The sequence below is a fragment of the Populus alba genome, chromosome 6 (assembly GCF_005239225.2).
Source record: "Populus alba chromosome 6, ASM523922v2, whole genome shotgun sequence".
NCBI lineage: Eukaryota > Viridiplantae > Streptophyta > Magnoliopsida > Malpighiales > Salicaceae > Populus > Populus alba.
The window spans coordinates 15,222,646-15,242,038 of NC_133289.1; the positions used below are offsets into that span (position 1 = coordinate 15,222,646).

The following is a 19,393-nucleotide window of genomic DNA, read 5'->3' on the forward strand; positions in this document are numbered from 1 at the left end:
CTTGGATTATCAAGTAAATTAATGATAAGTAATAAAAACACAACACAAGAACCAAGTCCTTAGAGGACTCCAAATATAAAGCAGAGCAAACCAGGCCAGTGCTACTTCCCTACTCCTGCTCCCCTCTCCACTCATTTTCCTACTGCTCACATTATTTTCCTACTCCATATACTTCTCTCGTTCTATATTTATTGACTTAAGCATCAGAGAATCTTTGTTCTAACAGAAAAATGTTTTACAGGAAAGCTCTTGGACTAGTGGTCAAGCTAATCACTTCACTAGCCTAGCCATGGAAAGCTTGGCATCATAACTAATGATGAGCATCAATCTCTTTACCTATAATACTTGAACAAGATCACTCTCTATTATTACTACACTCACAGGAGATACCTGCAACACCACTCTCCATGCTCCACAAAGTAAGCTGATATAATCAAGATCTATAAATATCTCGGACCACAAAATAAGTTTAAGATAAGTAAGAAGAACACAACACAAGAACAACATCCTTGCGGGACTTCAAACATAAAGAAGAGCAAACCAAGCTAGAGCCTTTTCCTTATTTGTACTCCCCTCTCCACATATTTTTTCTACTACTTCTCACATTATTCTCCTACTATATATACTTTAATTCTCGTATATTTACCGACTAAAACATTGAAAGCTCCTATCAAAACAACGGACTTGTTTTGCAGGAAGAATCATGGACTAATGGTCAAGTTTAGCCACTCCACTAAGTCTAAAATCATAGCTTCATTGGATGATTTATACAAAACCCATTGCAAAAATGTTGGCAACTAAATACTAAATGAAGAAAAGGAATTTTACGTTTTACCAGCACGTATCCACATTATCCGTGTGTTTTAAACTTTATTTTTATTCTTAAATTGCAGATTCCTATGACCAGTACTATTTATTTTATGCAATGCCACAGAATTCCTGTCTCCTAACCGCACACCTTGGACTGATTCCAGCAGCAAGGCTCAGCAGACTGAGAATATAGGTGCTTTGATAAATCGTGCATTAAGCCGCCGGAGATTCCAAATAAATCACGTACGTACTGGTGGTTAGGGAAAATTCGAATTTGCATAATTTAAAATAACTTTAGATCCCAGTGATCGAAAGTACATCTCAAATACTGATGAAAAGAGCGTTTTTGTTTTCGATTTCCATTCAAGTGATTTAAGCAAACGCCTGGTCTCTAAAAGACCAGAGAAGGGAAGGATCCAAATCATGTAGCTACCTAGTCCTCTTCCAGATCAGGTAGAGGAAAGACTAGATGGCAAGAATTAAGGCAATCATACGCATACAAGCTTACCGATAAAGAATACAAAGACAACACATACAAACCAGTAACTATTAAGGCCGTGAATCAACCGGCCAAAAAGGAAAAAAAACATATATTCCAATTTCCATTAGACATCATAAAGCTGAAAAATCAGGGAGATGATGCATTCCGTGCGCTATAGCATTGGAAATTCAACTGCAAAAAATGGTATTATGATCTCGTGATTTTTTCAACAGTTTATCAAAATTGAGTTCAATCATTCAATCAATCTCCCAACCACTACTTGAGAACCTTTCATCATTGACTATCTTTTGGTTTACCAATATGTTGCGGTAAGAACTTAACCTTCCTTGGGCTCAGGGAAAAAAAATATAAAACGATACAAGTGTTCTTGAATTCAGGTGGCTGAGCAGAATAGAAAGTGATTTCACATTCATGGCTTCAGAGCGAGAGCAATACCATACTTAGGGTTTGCTGCATGGGTGGCCTTCGAGTCATACTCGGCTGAAAAGGTTATCAGCGACTTGGGTCTCCATTCATGTTGGTATAGCATTGCAGACTTACCATTATCAGAGAATCGTGTTTTTACCACTGTAAATGGATCCACTGCATGAGAACTTCCAATGGTAAAACTGTTTTCAAGGGAGGAAAACCCATGAGTCATTTCAGCAGCAACTGAATGGAAGGGATTCACTGAATGAACATAAGATGCCTTGAGAGTTTGTCCTTTGTCCGTCCTACATAGCAAAGATGAGTTCCAATTTAAAGGTGAGTCAATGCAGAACTTTAAACCAACAAATAGCAATCATTATCAGCACAAAGAAGCACAAACAAGTGATGCATTTTTAAAATGAAAATGACAATGACAATGACAACCCCTAATACCTATGAAGCATAATTAGCTGCTTCCGATGAGTTATGATTTCCAAGATCTCATTGAACTCACTAAGAATCAAGTCAGAATCCACGTGAAAGAGGATTTTATGGAACAAATCTTTATCGTTCAAGCACCATAAATGTTTTGAAAACCAGGGATGCATTTAATAAAGATATGGTGAATAGAAAGTGATTACTCATCATACAAGTCTCCAGTTGCAAGAATATCAACAGAATGTTTAACACTTAGTCAGGACTAATATATATGGTCATTCAGCTCTGATTCAGCATTATAATTCTTGCATTCAGGATCAACCTGCACAAGGTTTGCATGTAAAAACTCAAAGTCCTCAAGGCATTTTCATAATGTTAATTTAATGACTTAAAAAGACTACCACAAGAATATATACTGAAAAAGAACAAGTACCTGAGATACTACAAAAACATCTAAAAACAGTAACTGCTGCATTTTAAGAATATTCATTGTCTTTATATGGAGATTACTCAGCTTGGCAGCGGAAAAAAAAACCTTTTTTGCCTGGGTAACAACTATTGAAAGGCATTGCAAAAAACAGCCTGCCAATATGAGCCTAAAAAACAGAAGTGCCAATCTAAAATGTGAAAATACGAAACAGCTAAGCACCACTCTGACTTGTTTAACATAGTGTTAAGCACTCTGTTCACTGTCACATGTCACAAGTACCATGCAGGCCATACGGGATCTGACGTATCCAGAAATGCTCACAGCTAATTGGGTGTCCATATTTCATAGCAAAATAACAATTTGGCAAATTTTACAAAAATGCAAATACCTTTTAAGACAAAAAGGCACAACATATAAAATATTAAAACAGGAGAAAGAATAAATACTCTTTTATACAGAGATATCAAGCTTCCTGTATGCTTACAGTAAAAGTGCAGCAGAGAAATCTGGCTTGTTCAAGCCAATCCCAGCATTATACTTGATAAACGAAGAGGAAGCTGTATCAAATCCAACTTCACCGCCCAAACTAAGATCACTGCTTCCAATTGCAGCTGAGAAATCCAAAAGAGGATTTGGATTGAGGCCAATGCTTGACTCCATGGCTGCATGATGATGAAAGTATTGCACATCCAGCTGAGGCACAACAGACAAGAATAATTCAGATTTTCAGCAAACCAATTCCTAAGGTTATCCACGATTAGCAAGTGTTTCTGCAACAAAATGAAATCTAATGAAATTTTCTTAGTTGTCATGTTCTACCAACATCTTAAACCTATTCCAAATTAACTATTTTAAAAAAAATTGGTGCTTTCCACTGGTTCATCTTTTCAGGTAAATCTAGTTAATTTAAAGCAAGGAGGTTACATATACTCGCAAGGAAATATTGCCACAAATATTTCACTTTTGTAATTCATTCTTATGGCCACAAATAAAGTAAAACATGGAATTACAGACTTCATTAAATGAATATAATAGATGGTTTTTTTCTACAGATTCATAGGAATCAGATTATCAAAAAATCCTACTTTAAGAGAGCTAGCAGGCCAGCAAGCAGTCATTACCACATAAGAGTTATCTAATCCGCCTGCCTCAATTCAGTTCTATAGTATCTCATGAAGTTTAAGGACCCCGGAGATGAAGTCATTCAGATTATTATTATAGTTATTCAGAACTTACACTCCAAATTCAAATGAAAGCATTATTTCAGCAACCGTATCTGAAAAATATAACCCTTGCTGGGCATCACACCAACCATGGTTGTTAAAAAAGTGTTTTAACACTAAAATCATCACAATTTGGGATTTGAAATATGCTAAACATGTGTTTAAAATGTTGCAACCTTATCATTGCTGTTTGGCATTTCAGAACAATGGAGGCAGTTAACTTACATGCCAACCATGTTTTGGGCCTTTTTCAAGTTAATGGCTCACTTAATTTACATTATTTCAAGTGTTTTAATGTCCTCTTAATTACCAACCTTTAAAGCTCAATTGCCTTATTTCAAGAAAAACCTCATCTGGCAAAGTTTGAAAGATTGTCATGTGCATGATCATAGGAATCATCAAAGCATGGCTGAAGGGTTTTTTTTTTTTTTTTTTTTTTTTTTTTGTGAGTGTGCATGTGTGTTTCTGGTTAGTGCTTATCAATTAGAGCTAAAAAAGGGTTTACTGATTTCATGATGAATTTGCCTTATGATTTTTTTTTTCATATTTATAGCATAACTATTGGAGGACAATGATGATACAAAATATCGTAACAGCTGCAATCATGAATCTCCAAGTTCAACGGGAATTTTACCTTTCACTTAATTATTTCACTAGGATACTGTTAGATCTGAGCTTAATCCTTGCTTTTTCCCACTTCTTCTACAAGCAGGTATTGCTTGTTTAATTCTAGTACTAACCATATTCTATTGGGGAAAACAATCATAAAAATATTATATTTGCTGCAATTATGAAGCTCCAAGTTCAACGGGTATTTTACCTTCCATTTATTTATTTGATTAGCCGCATTGTCAAGAGGCGATAAGGAGCTCACCTAGGCACTCCATGTGAGGTGAGGCCACAATGCCTTTATTAGCCTCAAGCAATGAATTTCAATGAACTGCTGCCTAGGTGAGCGCCTTATGAATGGGCATCAGGCATTAAAACAAGTGCTTGGATGAAATATTTCTTTTTAGGTTGGATTTTTCTTCTTCTTTTAACTGATTTAATTTTGGATCTATTTGTCCATTTTTTAATTTACCACAAGAAACAACTTGGGGGTATTTTTGTAAAAAAAAAAACATTAGGGTAAAGGAAGGACACTTGACGAGAAACATCAGCCACACTTTGCGTTGAACAAGGTTAGAGAACAACAACACTAAGTACAAAACAGGAAAGCATGAATGAAGATGTTTTTGAAAATTAATGAATAATGATGATAATATTTAAGCATGCTTTTTAATCTATTGGCTACTTGCTACTTTAAACTCTCTTATTTTGTTTTAAGGGTGCAAAAATATAACTTTATACGACTGTTATTGTATTTTATATATTTTTTTTATTTTCTAATGATCTAATCTTAATTGGGAAGCTATATATTTTAGATTTGTATAATACAATATACTATTATACATATATATTTTTCTAATCTATAGCATATTGCCCTGGTTCATTTGGGCAAGTGCCTCGGGCATTTTACAGGCTTGGCACCTTTTAGTGCCTTTCGCCTTTGACAACATTGGATTAGGGTATTATGAAATAGATCAATTCAATCACTTGTTTATATTACCATCTTTTACAAGCAGCAATAGCTTGTTTAGTTTTATTGAGCTTCATGCCTTCTTTAGTTATTTAAAACTTTAGGTTGAGTTGCAAATCACATTAAATAATAGGATGGTACATCTCCTTGTAACAAGTAAAAGGAAACTGTCAGTGCCCAATTATGGACCAAATTAATGACAACTAGATAGACTTTCCATTTTAAGCAACATGAAAAGGCTCTATATAGTATACAGTGATGACAAGATTACCAAATTCTGAAAGTAGCAAAAAATACTGGCACTCATGCAAGGAACAAATAAGTTCTGAAACAAATGCATCTCTGACAGTTCCAAGCAGCGTGCAATTTATTTAATTTTTTGTTGCACAATTGAAAATGCACTGACCTTGCCAGACTTGTGATCAGGTATTTTGAAACTAAATGCTGCTTTAGTGCTGGGTAAAATGTCATTGACAGTCACTTTGGTAGACACCTGTCAAAGAGCAACACAGAGAAACAGATTAGCATGGTATCAAGGCATGCTTCAATGCAAATAATGGAGCATTGACAGTATGTCCAAAAGACCATAGCAAGAGTAAGAAATTAATTTTAGCTAGGTGAGTGAAAAAGCCATAAATTTAGATTCAATACTAGAACTTCTCTCCTTACGTTAGAATAGGTATCAACTTTCACATCCACAACAGTATTTTTGCTCTTGTACAATGTATTTATATCACCAACAAAAACTTCATCCTTCTTCAAACCTGTAGCTGTAAAGCCCTGCACATGCATTTTAAAGATAAAATTAGATAGTATCACAACCTCATCATTCGAACTCTAAATGCTTTTTTTAAGAAACAATAACAACAAAATTTATTCATGAATGAAGTCCTTTTTCCAACAAAAAGGAGCACAATGGCAACCTTAAATGCCCACATGCTATAAATACATTAAGTATTTAACACACAGAAAAGTTAATTCTGCACAATCCACTGGCACGCCCAATCAGACTTCATCTAATTTCTTTCATCAATTATCTTCAATACTCCGAAAATCAAAGATGCATTCAATGACTGGTGTGCTTAAAATTCATTTGGATTTTTTCTCAATACGTGCAAATAAATTAATGATGTTGAAGAAAAAATTGGCCCCAAGGTGGGAGAAGCTGGTGAGTTATGATTAAAAAAAAAAAAAAAACACTTTTGCTCCAACTACCAAAACATGGAATATAGCATTTGAATTGAAGTATAACCAACCTCTTCAAAACGAAGTATGTTCCCATTGTAAAGTAAATTATTCAGTTCATTTTGAGCGCCTTGAGGAAAAAAAGAAAGAAGAAAGAGCTGCAAAGATGGACCACTGAACTATTCTTTATCCAATAGAACTACTATATTCTAGAATCTTATTTATCCCAGACTGATGCCTCACAAGTACATAATCATTACAGTAATAACATATAAAAAAATACAATAGAATCAAGCAAAATATTTGAATAGTTAAAATGGCTCAATTCCATAACAAGAGAGTTAAGTAAAACAGTATATTAAAGCATTTGGTGTCAAATCTGAAATAAACCAGAAAAACATGTCCCATACAGCTAAATATTATTACAAAAAGCACCAAACAAATTAGCAGCATGGATAATGACCACCTTAAACAGCTAGATGTTATTACGAAAGGAATTAAATAAATTAGCAACTTAAATAAGGAAAAGTAAAATTCAATGGTACCATTCCAGTAGAACTCAGAATTGACAGGGTAAACTTGTGATCATAGTTGTAATCTTTGGTCAGAAGATCTGCATAAGATAAGCAATGTTTGCAAGAAATTAGAATTTGTATCCATAGCCAAATTGAAAAGCCTAATTCAGTTACCACAGAAGCAAACAATGACAGACATTATACATGAAAAGTTGCTATAACTAAGGAAAAAGAATGTAGCAAGAGAAGTCTTTTGTAGTGTATGACAATCTGGGCATCCAGGACAAGCATTTGACTGTAATATTTGGGTTTAGACATGATTCTATTGATGTTACAAGGTCATTTATCATATCCATAACAATGAAGCTCCACCATGGATGCAGTATACATCTGAATTCCATGCGTACTCCACACAAAGGTGCTAAGTACCATGAGTTGTATTACATTTCATAGCATCAATACCTAAAATATTCTACAGGCAGGATTGCTACCTGAAGTCCAAAGGCATAGTCACAGGTATTTTCTGCCCAAATGGTGTAATGTGTTACTTAAGGTAATATAAATAAAGGGTGGAATTAATTTCCACTTCAACAGTTTAATAAGAAAAGGTACCTTTATCTATCCTACCATAAAAATTGATCAAACTTGATTTCAACAATAAACACCATATTAAACCATTAAGCATTAACACATATACACAGATGAACAAATCAAAACATGCATGTGCTAGCATAGACGAGCATATCTAGTATCTCAAGAACATATGACCGAATGGTTCCTAGTAAACATATTATATAAGAGATACCTTTGGCTCTTTTGCCAATATCTGAAAACGGAGCTGGTTTGCTGCCCATCTTTAATCACGACAAATGAATTGCCAACTATACCCTGTTAAACCAAAACAATGCACATTAGCCACAGACCAAAAAGAAGACTTCTATCAGCTAAAAAGGAAGTAAAAAAAGATAGAAGTCCTCGAAAATACACGTGCACTGCATCAACATACCTAGGTACACAAACCACCATTAACATCAAAATGAGAATGAAAAAAAATATATCTTAAAACAAAAGGACACGGCCATAAACAGCAATCACATCCACCTTTTCCACGACCATTTAAGCACTGCGACTAAGTTTCTACTGCTTAAACTCCTCTATAATAGATTACACTTTAAAGAAGTTTCCAACACAACTAGCAGGATTTTGCAAACCTCCATACGGAAATGTTCTCTTTGCAACTAGCAAAATATTTGCAGATGCATTACTGGATCAAAATAATTTGCAAGCAACAAGAAAAAGGGTAACAAGGCATCAACATAAACACTGATTTCAAACCATAACAATAATAATAGAAACCCTAGCTTAAGAAATAATTAAATAGGATATTTATCAAATATCTTTCCTGTGTCTCGTTTATATATGCAATTAAATTAATGACAAAAAAAAAAAAAAAACAAAATATCGATTCGATTTAATTAGATTTAATTTCTTTCACACGGTGCTCAAGTGAAAAATCAAATTAAAAATAAAAAGGAAAATAATAAATAAATCAGAATAGAGTAGGAAAATGTACTATAACCTTAAAACCAATATTTGAATATCCATACACGAGAAAGAGAGATGCTTACAAAGGAGAGAAGTGAACGGAATGAAATAGAAAGCGCCAATGATCGCCGACAAGCTCGGCGGCTCTCGTGGCGGATTCAGGCGGCGGCTTATATATGAAATGGCCAAAGAATAAGTAGAAGTGGTATTTAAATTTGAATGGTGCAGTAGTAGGGACCAAAGGAAGGCCAAGGTCAAAGACGCGACAATTCGAAGAGGGGGTGATTTGGTTACTTAATGGTGAGATAGATAGAACAGTCGTGGATCTCGATTGGAGAGGGGTTTTTAAATAAATATAAATTGAGAGTTTTTTATTTTATTTTATTGTGAGGCAGTGAGGTTGGGTGGGTCTGTTTTTGCGGATTATTAGTTTTTAAAAAAAATTATTTTTTTTTATTTTTAAATATTTTTAATAGGATAGTCTCAAAAATATTTTTTTTAATATATTTTTTAGATAAAACTTACTTCTAAAAATAACTATTATTATAACACCAAACATTATCATAACAAGTTAATAATTATAAAAGTATAAGTTAAAATAAAATATTTATATTTAAAATCTGTTTATTTTTGCATTTCAAAAATATTTTAAAAAAAAATTAAATATTTTTGTTTCAAATTAGTTTTTTGATATTTTTTGAATTATTTTAATGTAATAATATTAAAAATAAATTTTTTAAAAAAATATATATTATTTTAATACATTTTTAAGAATAAAATATATTAAAAAATAATAATAAAAAAAATCTTAATTTTTTTAATAAAATGAGTTGGAGGCCTTAAAAGATCAAAAGGGGTAGTTCGGCCTGAGATTATGCAATTATTCCTTCTAGTTCGCACAACACTTAGCAAATGGCAACCCATATAAATTTATAAATTTATAGTTATTAAATCTAATCTCACAAAGTTAATAATTATAAAAGTATAAGTTATAAAATCTTTAAAAATTTTATTTAAAAAATAATATTTAAAGATTTTTTTAAGAATAAAAACTAAAATTTGATCAGATTACGAATTAACCAGATCAACTTTAAATTATTTTTTTATTGATACTAAAGTTGAGTTGATTTCGAGTTAATTGATCAAATTAAATTGTGTTTAATAATAATGTATAACTTCATTTCATTGCTTTTTTTTTTTAATATTCGTGATTTCTTTTTTCAGATATATCTTCATCATCAATTTGTATTTTATTTAAAATATTTTTAGGCAATTTTCTCATATCAGAATTATTTTTTTTATTTTTTTTGTTGATGATTTTTTTAAATCCCATAACATGTTTTTATTATAATATATTTCCATAACATTTTTATAATTTGTAGAAAAAGCTATCCCAACCTCAAGAGTCTTCCTCACTTACCTATTCAACTTCATTAAAACCATAACTCTAGGGGATTTGTTTTTATTCCAAGGAGCTACTGTTAACACTAAGCAAAAATACTATCTTTCAGTTTTCAAAACCCTTGGAACCATCATTAAAACACCAACCTCAGTCTCCACAAATCATCAGAAGCTCTCCTCCATTTGTCCAAACCCTATACTATCATTTAAAACCTTAGCCTTTACCTTATTTTAGATCATGTTTTGGGATCGAAAGAACAGCCATGTGAACTTCTCCCTTGCTTATCTTTGTTATATAAGAAGGAAAAGTTTGGTTTCGGGCAAAATGCCTGAAGGTCGGTCCAAGTTGAGTGTAAGTGTGACCTTGCAGTGACTGTTATATATGTTATTTCCATCTCTATAAGAAAGTTTTCAAGGGAGCTTAGGCTACAAAAAGGAACGCAGAAGAACTGAGGGATGTGAGATGAGAGGAAACAAGTGCTTTAAGCTAATTGTAATGTAAACATACGTGCTTTCTTTTTTAGTTGGTATATATATATTTTTTATTAATATAGATATCCGGACTAGTTTGCGTGTCCTTTGACTAATTTTACGGGCCCTAAAATTAACAATCATGTAAATCTTTAATGATCATTATATGAGTAATCACAAAACTAAAACTTAAGACTATAAAAAAAAACAAACCTTTTAATTTCATGCTATTACCACCACCCTCTTTTTAGTTGGTATTGCAAGAGGAAGTAATGACATGTTAGCGCATTTTATTAGGAGAATAACACGTGTTTGATTGGGCTAGGGGGTTTTTTCTTTTTAGATTAGTACTAGTTACATGCCCCGCGCGATGCCGCGGGTCAATTATTTTTTGCATTTCAAAAATAGCCAAGATCTAAAAGTGTTAGGTTTTTTTGTAAAGTTATACCCAAGAGTCTTAGTTTTGATTACATCGCTTGATCCAAGAGTAATGTTTATAATATTAATAATAACATTAAACTTGAGTTAACCCTTAGCATAAAAGTGTCTGGACTACAATACCAGATCCAATAGCATTGGACGTGGGTCTGGCTGCAAGGTCATGTCATAAAAGTATAATAATTAAATAGATTAGTTAAAAAAAAAAAAACCAACAGGAAAAAAAAAACTAATGAGAAAAAAGAAAAAAAAAAATGTGAATTAATTGGTTTAACCCTTCAAACTAGGTTAACTCGTCATACCTTGAATTCGCATCATGAAAGTTTGATAATTAAAAAAAATATAAATAAATTAATGGGTTAACCCAGAATTAACTGGGTTAACTCGTCAAACCAGGTTAACATGTCAAACCCGGAATCCGTGTAATGAAAATTTGATAACTAAATAGAAAAAAATTTAACATTAACAATTTAAATTAAATGAAAAAAATTAATTAAAAAAAACAAAAGGCATTAGCCTTTTCACTGTGAACTGCACTGTGCAGTCCACAATCAAAGGCATAAAAGCAACAAAAAAACAAAAAAAAACTAAAGGCATCAGCCAAAAACTACTTAGAAAAAAAAATTAATATTAATAAACTAAATTAATTAAATAAAATTAATTAAAAAGAAAAAAAAAAAAAATCTAAGAAGAAAAAAAACTAAATATGAAGAAATATAATATTAACAAACTAAACTAAACAAAAAAAAAATAATTAAAAAAAAAAAGCAAAAAAAATTTCAGGTTAACTTGTCAAACAAAGTTAACCCGTTAAACCCGGAATCCGTGTCATGAATGTCTGGTAACTAAATAAAAAAAAAAAGTGAACATTAACAAACTAAACTAAACAAAAATTAATTAATTAAAAAGAAAAAAAATCCGGGTTAACTCGTCAAACCATGCTAACCTTTAAACCCAGGATCTGTGTCATGAAAGTCTGATAACTAAATAAAAAAAAATTAACATTAACAAACTAAATTAAACAAAAACATTTATGAAAATAATAATAATAAAAATTGACGGGTCAACCCGGAATTAACTTGGTTCACCCGTGAAACCAGGTTTACCCGTGAAACTCAGGATATGTGTCATGAAAATCTAATAACTAAATAGAAAGAAATTTAACATTAACAAACTAAACTAAATGAAAAAAATTAATTAAAAAGAATAAAAAGCAAAAAAAAAATTCTATTTTAACTTGTCAAACCAAGTTAACCCGTTAAATCCGGTAAATGTGTCATAAAAATCTGACAACTAAATAAAAAAATTAAACATTAATAAAATAAATTAAACAAAAATTTTTGTTAAAAAAAAAAAACAAAGGAAGAAGCAAAAAAAAATCCCAAAAAACATAAAAAAAAAAACAGTTAAAAAAACTAAGACAACTTAAAAAAAAAGGCCTAAGAAATCAGTGTTTTTACTGTGGAAATAAAAAAATTAATTAAAAAGAAAAACCAGAAAAAAAAAAAAATTTGAGTTAACCTGTTAAACCTAGAATGTGTGTTATAAAAGTTTGAAATAGAAAAAAATTTAACATCAACAAAAATTATTTTAAAAAAAAATCCATTAAAAAAAAAATAAAAAAATGAAGAAAAAGAAAAGCTAAAAGTAAAAAAAAAAAAAAAATCTGAATTAATTGGGTTAACCCTCAAACTAAGTTAACTTGTTAAACCTGAGATTCGCGTCATGAAAGTTTGATAACTGCATAGAAAAAAAAATTAACGAGTTAACCCATAATTAATTTGGTTAACCTATGAAACCAGGTTAACCCATAATTAATTAAACAAAAAAATTAACTAAAAAGAAAAAAAAAAAATCTGGGTTAACCTATTAAACCCGGAATGCGTGTTATAAAAGTTTGAGATAAAAAAAAATTTAATATTAACAAAAAAAATTTAAAACATATCCATTAAAAAAAAAAAAAGAAAAAATGAAGAAAAAAAAAAAAAAAAAAACAAAAGTAAAAAGTAAAAAAAAAAACACGAAAAAAAAAGTCAACTCAGTTAAAAAAAAAAAAAAAAAAAAAAACACAAAACAGCAGGGATCAGTATTTTCCCGTGGAGTGCACTTTTTTATCTATATATAATAGCTTAACTTTTGTTTCTTTAGGCATAAGAAAGGACGTCTTTTAAGTCCTTTTCTGGAATGATTACAAGTTTAGCTCCAAGTCTTGGTTTTGGATGCGGAGAAGGGGATGGGACAGTGTTCACAGGGGAAGAAGACGGGTCGGGGAAGATCGGTCTGGGCGTGGTCTTCGGGTGGCTTGTTTGAGGGAGAAGGAAGTGCAGTGGTTAGAGGGGTCTGTGTGGGGGAGAAAGATTCCAGCCGGAGGGAGAGGGACGGCTGGCTTGGTAGAGATAGATTTTAGGATTAGATTTTCCTTTTTTTTAAATATATTTTCTTTTAAAATTTCCCCTCCTTCTTTTATATGAGTTGAAAGCTTATTATTTATAGGTAAAATGTACTTTGGATCTAAAAATTGATCCCTCAACTTTTTTTTTTTTTTTGTAAGTTTTGATTTTTTTGATTTTTTTGAAATTTTCTTATCAATATCGTCCTCCAATAGAAAAATTAATGATGATTTTTAAAAATAATGTGTTAAAAGTTGAACGTGTTCCAAAGATCTTTAAAAATTTAAATTCTTTTGAGACGATGCTAAAAATATTAAAAAAGATAAAAATATATTAAAAATATATTTTTTGAATTTTCGTTGTTTTTCTCTATTTTTGAATTTTTTAAAAAATTTATTAAAATATAAATTAAAAATTAAGTAGCAACAGATGTAATGGTTTGCTTCCTATGCTCTTAAGTCTCTTGTATTATATGCCACAAGTTTTCTCTTTGATTTTTTAGACAAAACATCATACGTGTTGGACAAAAAGAGGTATGGTTTGTTTTGGTAAACCTCTATTTTAAGCTTGCATGTGCGTGTGTGGCATGATAGCGTGTTGCTTGACAGGCCAACTCTTATCGAACTCCACTAGGTTTTAGGGATGGTTTAAGATATAACAAGCAAAAGCAGAAGGCAATATAACCGGAAAATATCATTGTCATTTTTAAGTTTATTTTGTCCTAGTTTCCTACACATAAGAAAATAAAAATAAATAAATAAGGGAGGATTTTTTTTTTATTAATTTGACATGGCCAGTCCTTCATAAATACTTTTTAGAAAAATTCATTTTATCATGTTTAGCATTGTACAATAAAAGTATTTGTGTTTTTTTTTTGGTATTTTTACAAAAAAAAAAAATAAAAAAAAATGGTTTATCATTTTTCATGTATTTTTTTAACTTTATAACAAGTTTATAAAGCTCATTGAAACTTGATCCAAATTAAAAGGTCTATTAGGTTGATATACCTAAAATCTTCAACAACAAAAAACCCTAAATAAAAAAAATGATTTATCATTTTTCATGTATTTTTGAACTTTATAACAAGTTTATAAAGCTTATTGAAACTTAATCCAAATTAAAAAGTCTATTAGGCCGATATACCCAAAATCTTCAACAACAAAAAAAAAAACCCTTAACTTGGTTTTTCCTAAAACCCATTATAAAAATTGTTTTTCTATTCAATTTTAAGATTTAAGGTAAATGGACTCACAACGACTTGTTGCCTTGTGTATTAAGTAAGGTAGCAAGTTCCCTTAATTTTTTATACAATAAAAGTTTTTTAGTTTAATATTCATTTATGTGAGTCTTGAGTATTAAAGTTCTAGTGTGTAATATTCAACAATGTCAAAACTAAGAATGTTATTTTTCATTCTAATATTTATTAATGTCATAGTTATGAATATCGAGTATTTCTATGAAATATTCACCAAGACTAGACTTGAGAGTATTATTTTTAGTCCAATATTCATTTACATCAAAGTTAAGGATATTAAGCTTTTTCAGTATAATATTCACCAAACCTAAAATTGAAAATATAATTTTTAATTCAACATTCACTAACACTAAAGTTAGAAATATTGAGGTATCATAAAACAGGTGAACCTCATTGAGGCTCCTTTCATAGACTTTAGAACAACTAGGTTTGAACCACCAATAAAAGTTTAACTCACTGTAGTAAACTTGTTATTGCAATGTACATAAACCATTGGTAGATTAAACACAATAGACTATTAGAAATTTAAGACAATACCAATAATACAGCTTTTTTTAGGTAAGATATTTTAAGGGGTGATATCTTTTCTCTAACATAACTAACCCTTTACCATCGATCTTTGTTGACTAATTAAGGTTTTTAGTGATTATAATACTAAGCAGGAACTTCTTTATAAAAATTAGACCTTCCTCCCCTCTCAAAACATTAAAAGAGACTCTTTTCCTGTATATTTACGAAAAGAGAACATGCCACTACGATATAGGTGCAACATATTGAATTAGTTAAAACTAATTAATTGTCAAACTAAAGTTTTAATTAAAATTTAACAAAAAACATTGTGTCCCCATGACCTATAATACTCTTCCTATAGATTATAATTCTCAAATTTAACAAACTCTTTTCCTTCTCTTATATAAACCTCCTCTTTAAAAGATATTCCTTAATTTTTCCAACAATATGCACTCTTTTTTTTTTTTTTTTGGTATTCTTTTCGTCTCCCCATTCTCTTTTTTTCTTCTATAAATAATAAGTTGTAGATACATATTTTCTATTTCTTTTATTTAATAAAAAATACTATCTAAATTAGTTATATACTGGATCTTTCTTTTGTGTGTTTCTAAGTGGATCTAGATTATATATCTATATTTTCATATGTGTATTATTTGTCTTCTTATTATTATAGGCTTGGTTCCCTACTTATTGGACTTTTAATCATTTTGGATAAAAAAGCAGTGATAGTTTCGAGTTGAATTTAAGATTTTGACGCAGTTAGGCATGTGTTAATATTTCTTAAACGAGACCTAGTAGTGTGACATGTTTTCAACTGATTAATATTGATTTAAACTCATTTTGGAACATATACAAAAATAAATAAACTAAAATAGAAGGGGAATCTTGAACAACGTTAAATATTGTTCACACTCTCACAATACATTAGGGCTTCTTTTATTTATTTATTTTTTTCATTTTGGTCTCTTAATTCTTTTTTCATCTATTGAATCCTTTAATTGAAAAATTAATAGCCCATTGCTTTATATTTGTTGGTCAGGGACAAAATTGAAAGAAAAGAGAACCAACTTAGAAAAAGTGTTGAAAATAGATGGTGTGATTAAAGTTGATTAGAAAAGTACAATTTAGTCTTTCAATTTCTATAATTATATCTTTTTGGTCCTTTATCTTTTTCTAAATTCAATTTCAATAAAAAAAACTTCATTTTATTATTTTTCAATTCTCGAGTATGTTAAAGAGAGAGTATGTTTCACTGGATTTTGGCATTGAGAGAGAAAGTCATTACCTTCACATATCTAGTCAATAAATTGGTTCATCTTGGTATATATGAGTTCTATTTTATGAGAGTAACTTGATGGTGATTACTTAAAACCTCAATAATACCTAAAAAGTAGATCATAGTCGAGAAAGAAACATTTATTCCAGTTTGATTTCATATTTTAGAACCATTTCTTAGGTAGAGAAATTGGTTTCTATATGTTTTTGAGGGTGTTTGTTAGGTTTTTTATTTTTGTTAAAAAGGGTTACAAAATGAGTTTTTAGGGGAAAAATATCTGCTTTTATTTTCCAGCCACTACAGCGATGGTCGCAATCTGGGCATATAAACGACATGTTGTTTGAGATGATGAGTCATCTGATTATTTTTTTTAAAAAAAAAAAAGAGGTAGAGGATAGGTCGTCTGCCTCTCAAAAAGACAAGAAAAAAAAAATTATCAGACACAAACACATAAATTAAGGCTTTTTTTTTTTTGCATTTTTCTTATTCTTTTTTCTATGTAAAATAAATTTAAGAAAAAAAAAATTTATTAGACCTGATTTGGTCCTTGGCATAGATCATAATTTTGACAGGTTAAGACACAACATTTAAAGCTTTTTTTCATTTTGTTGTTGGATGCATCTTTCCCTCAATTTAAAAAAGAAAAATACAATTTAACTATTTGTTATTATTTATTTAACTTAAAATAAGAAAATGCAGTTTCATCTCTTTTTATCATTTAGCTTAAAAAGTTATGTCTAATTGAGATCATGTTCATGTCCTGGATTGTAAAATTTATCAATTATTCCAAGTTGACTAGAGTCAATATAATATGACATGTTTTTAAGATTTCATTTTCAATTCCTTAATTTACTAGAACATTTAATCCAATTCATTGTCAATTAAGACTCAACCCAACCAATAAAAGAATTAATAGAATGAAAAGAGATATATATATATATTATATATATATATATATATATATATATATATAAGCACTGATATAAAAAATTAAAAAAAAAATTATTTTAATATATTTTTAAATAAAAAATATTTTTTAAAAAAACTTTATACCACATTACTAGACATAAACTATTTTCCTTTTGGAAAATAAATTACCGAAAAGTAAATTATTTTTTGATGTTTGGTAGTGTCATGGAGAATAAATTAAAAAATATTTTCCGGTGTTTGATTATGTCATGGAAAATGAGTTGAAAAATAACTTATTAATTTTTTTTTCAAGTTTATTAAAATAATAAGGAACAAATCTTACAAATTAAAAAGGTTGAATGATAATGAAATTGAACAAAAATCTAATTTCATAAATTATCTCAAATAAAATAAATAACAATCAAAATAATGGAAATCAAATCTAATAGATAAAAAAGTTGAAAGATGATGAAATTATAATAATAATAATTATTATATTTTCATAAATTATTTCAAATTAAATAAATAACAATCAAAAGAATAAGGATTAAATTTGATAGATAAAAAAATTCAATTAAAAAAATAATAAGAAAAAAAACAAATAAAAATCATAAAAATAAGGATGAAAGTTAATATAAAAATAAAATTAAATCAAATTTTAATTGATAAAATTGAAAAAAAATTCAAAATAAAATATATAGTAATACAAATTTTGAAAACCAAATTTAATATAATTAGTAAATAATATGATATTTATAAATTTTTCACAATTTTTTAAAAATATTTTCTATCTAAAATAAAAGAAAAATACTTTACTAAAAACCAAATTAAAATTTTCTTTCAATACTTTTTACTGATCAATTTTTTAATAATAAATAAATAATCATTTTCCATTAAACAAACTTGCATAGGCTGCCATTCATCTTTGCCTTTTCTATACTAAAAAGACATAAAAGAGAAGGACGAGGAAGGTGACCAGGCTGGAGAATGAGGGGCGAGGCAACACCGAAGAAGAGGGGTAGTATAGAGAAGTCCAAAAAAATCAGTGGTGATTTTCTATTTTTTTTTCTTTTGAGATTAGGGTTTTAAATTGAATTCATTTTTTGTTTTAATGATTTGTCCTTTCCTAGAAAAAAATACAGAAGAGACTGGGGGACAAGGGAGGCGACCATGCTGTAAAAAGAGGGGAGAGACAACACCAAAAAAAAAAAAGGCTTGTTAAAGGCCATGTTTGTTTCCTGAAAAGTAGTTTTCAGGAAACTATTTTCCAAACTTTTCTATGTTTGTTTGTTATTGAAAACGTTGGTCAACGAAAAACACTTTCCGGTCAATTTCAGTCAAAGAAAAATTTGACTTAGTTTTTAGGAAAGTGTTTTCCCTTTAGCAGTGTTTGTTTTCCGGAAAGTGGTTTCCAGGAAATCACTTTCCAAACTTTCTTGTGTTTGTTTAACAGTAGAAAAGTTGGTCAATGGAAAACACTATCTAGTAAAAGGAAAATTTGGCTTGATTTTCAAGAAAGTGTTTTCCTGAAAAATTTGGGGGGAAAACACTTTCCGGAAGTTGTGAAAAATTTAGAAATGTCATTATTTGCTGATTATATCAAATTTGATCCTTAAACTTTTGATTGCTATATATATTTTATTTTGAATATTTATTTTTCAATTTCATCTCTTAAAATTTTATTTTTATATTAACTTTGGTCATTATTTTTATAATTGTTATTTGCTTTTTCCTTATCATTTTTTTATTGAAATTTTTTATCTATCAAATTTGATCCTCATTCTTTTGCTTGTTACTTATTTTATTTGAAATAATTTATGAAATGTTGATTATTATTATTTTAATTTCTTCATCTTTCATTTTTTTTTTAATTTTTTAGATTTGATCTCTATTATTTTGATTATTATTTATTTTATTTGAGATAATTTATGAAATTATATATATTTTTTTTCAATTTCATTCTCATTCAACTTTTTAATTTATAAGATTTGTTCCTCATTATTTTAATAAACTTCAGAAAAATAAAATATTAATAAGTTATTTTCCAGCTCATTTTCTATGACATAACCAAACACTGGAAAGTGTTTTCTAACTTATTTTCTATTACA

At 29.5% G+C, this 19,393-nt stretch overlaps 1 protein-coding gene across 1 annotated transcript; it reads right to left on the reverse strand.

Moving 5' to 3' along the window:
* Nucleotides 1-1,471: 1,471 nt before the first annotated feature.
* On the reverse strand, nucleotides 1,472-8,963 carry LOC118032478 (mitochondrial outer membrane protein porin 4). The gene is made up of 7 exons (XM_035037185.2): nucleotides 8,719-8,963; nucleotides 7,896-7,978; nucleotides 7,121-7,188; nucleotides 6,060-6,170; nucleotides 5,797-5,883; nucleotides 3,073-3,281; nucleotides 1,472-2,025 (listed from the first exon to the last, which is right to left on the reverse strand). The coding sequence occupies exons 2-7, from the start codon at nucleotides 7,942-7,944 to the stop codon at nucleotides 1,722-1,724; spliced, it is 828 nt and encodes a 275-aa protein (XP_034893076.1). The 5' UTR covers nucleotides 7,945-7,978; nucleotides 8,719-8,963; the 3' UTR covers nucleotides 1,472-1,721.
* Between the last annotated feature and the right edge of the window lie 10,430 nt (nucleotides 8,964-19,393).

Coding starts and splice junctions, on each gene's coding strand:
- LOC118032478 (XM_035037185.2), bottom strand. CDS start 7,944: ATGGGCAGCAAACCAGCTCCGTTTTCAGATATTGGCAAAAGAGCCAAA. Junction 5,884..6,059: donor AAGTTGATACCTATTCTAAC/GTAAGGAGAGAA, acceptor GCTCTTTGACAG/GTGTCTACCAAAGTGACTGT. Junction 3,282..5,796: donor CTGATCACAAGTCTGGCAAG/GTCAGTGCATTT, acceptor GTTGTGCCTCAG/CTGGATGTGCAATACTTTCA.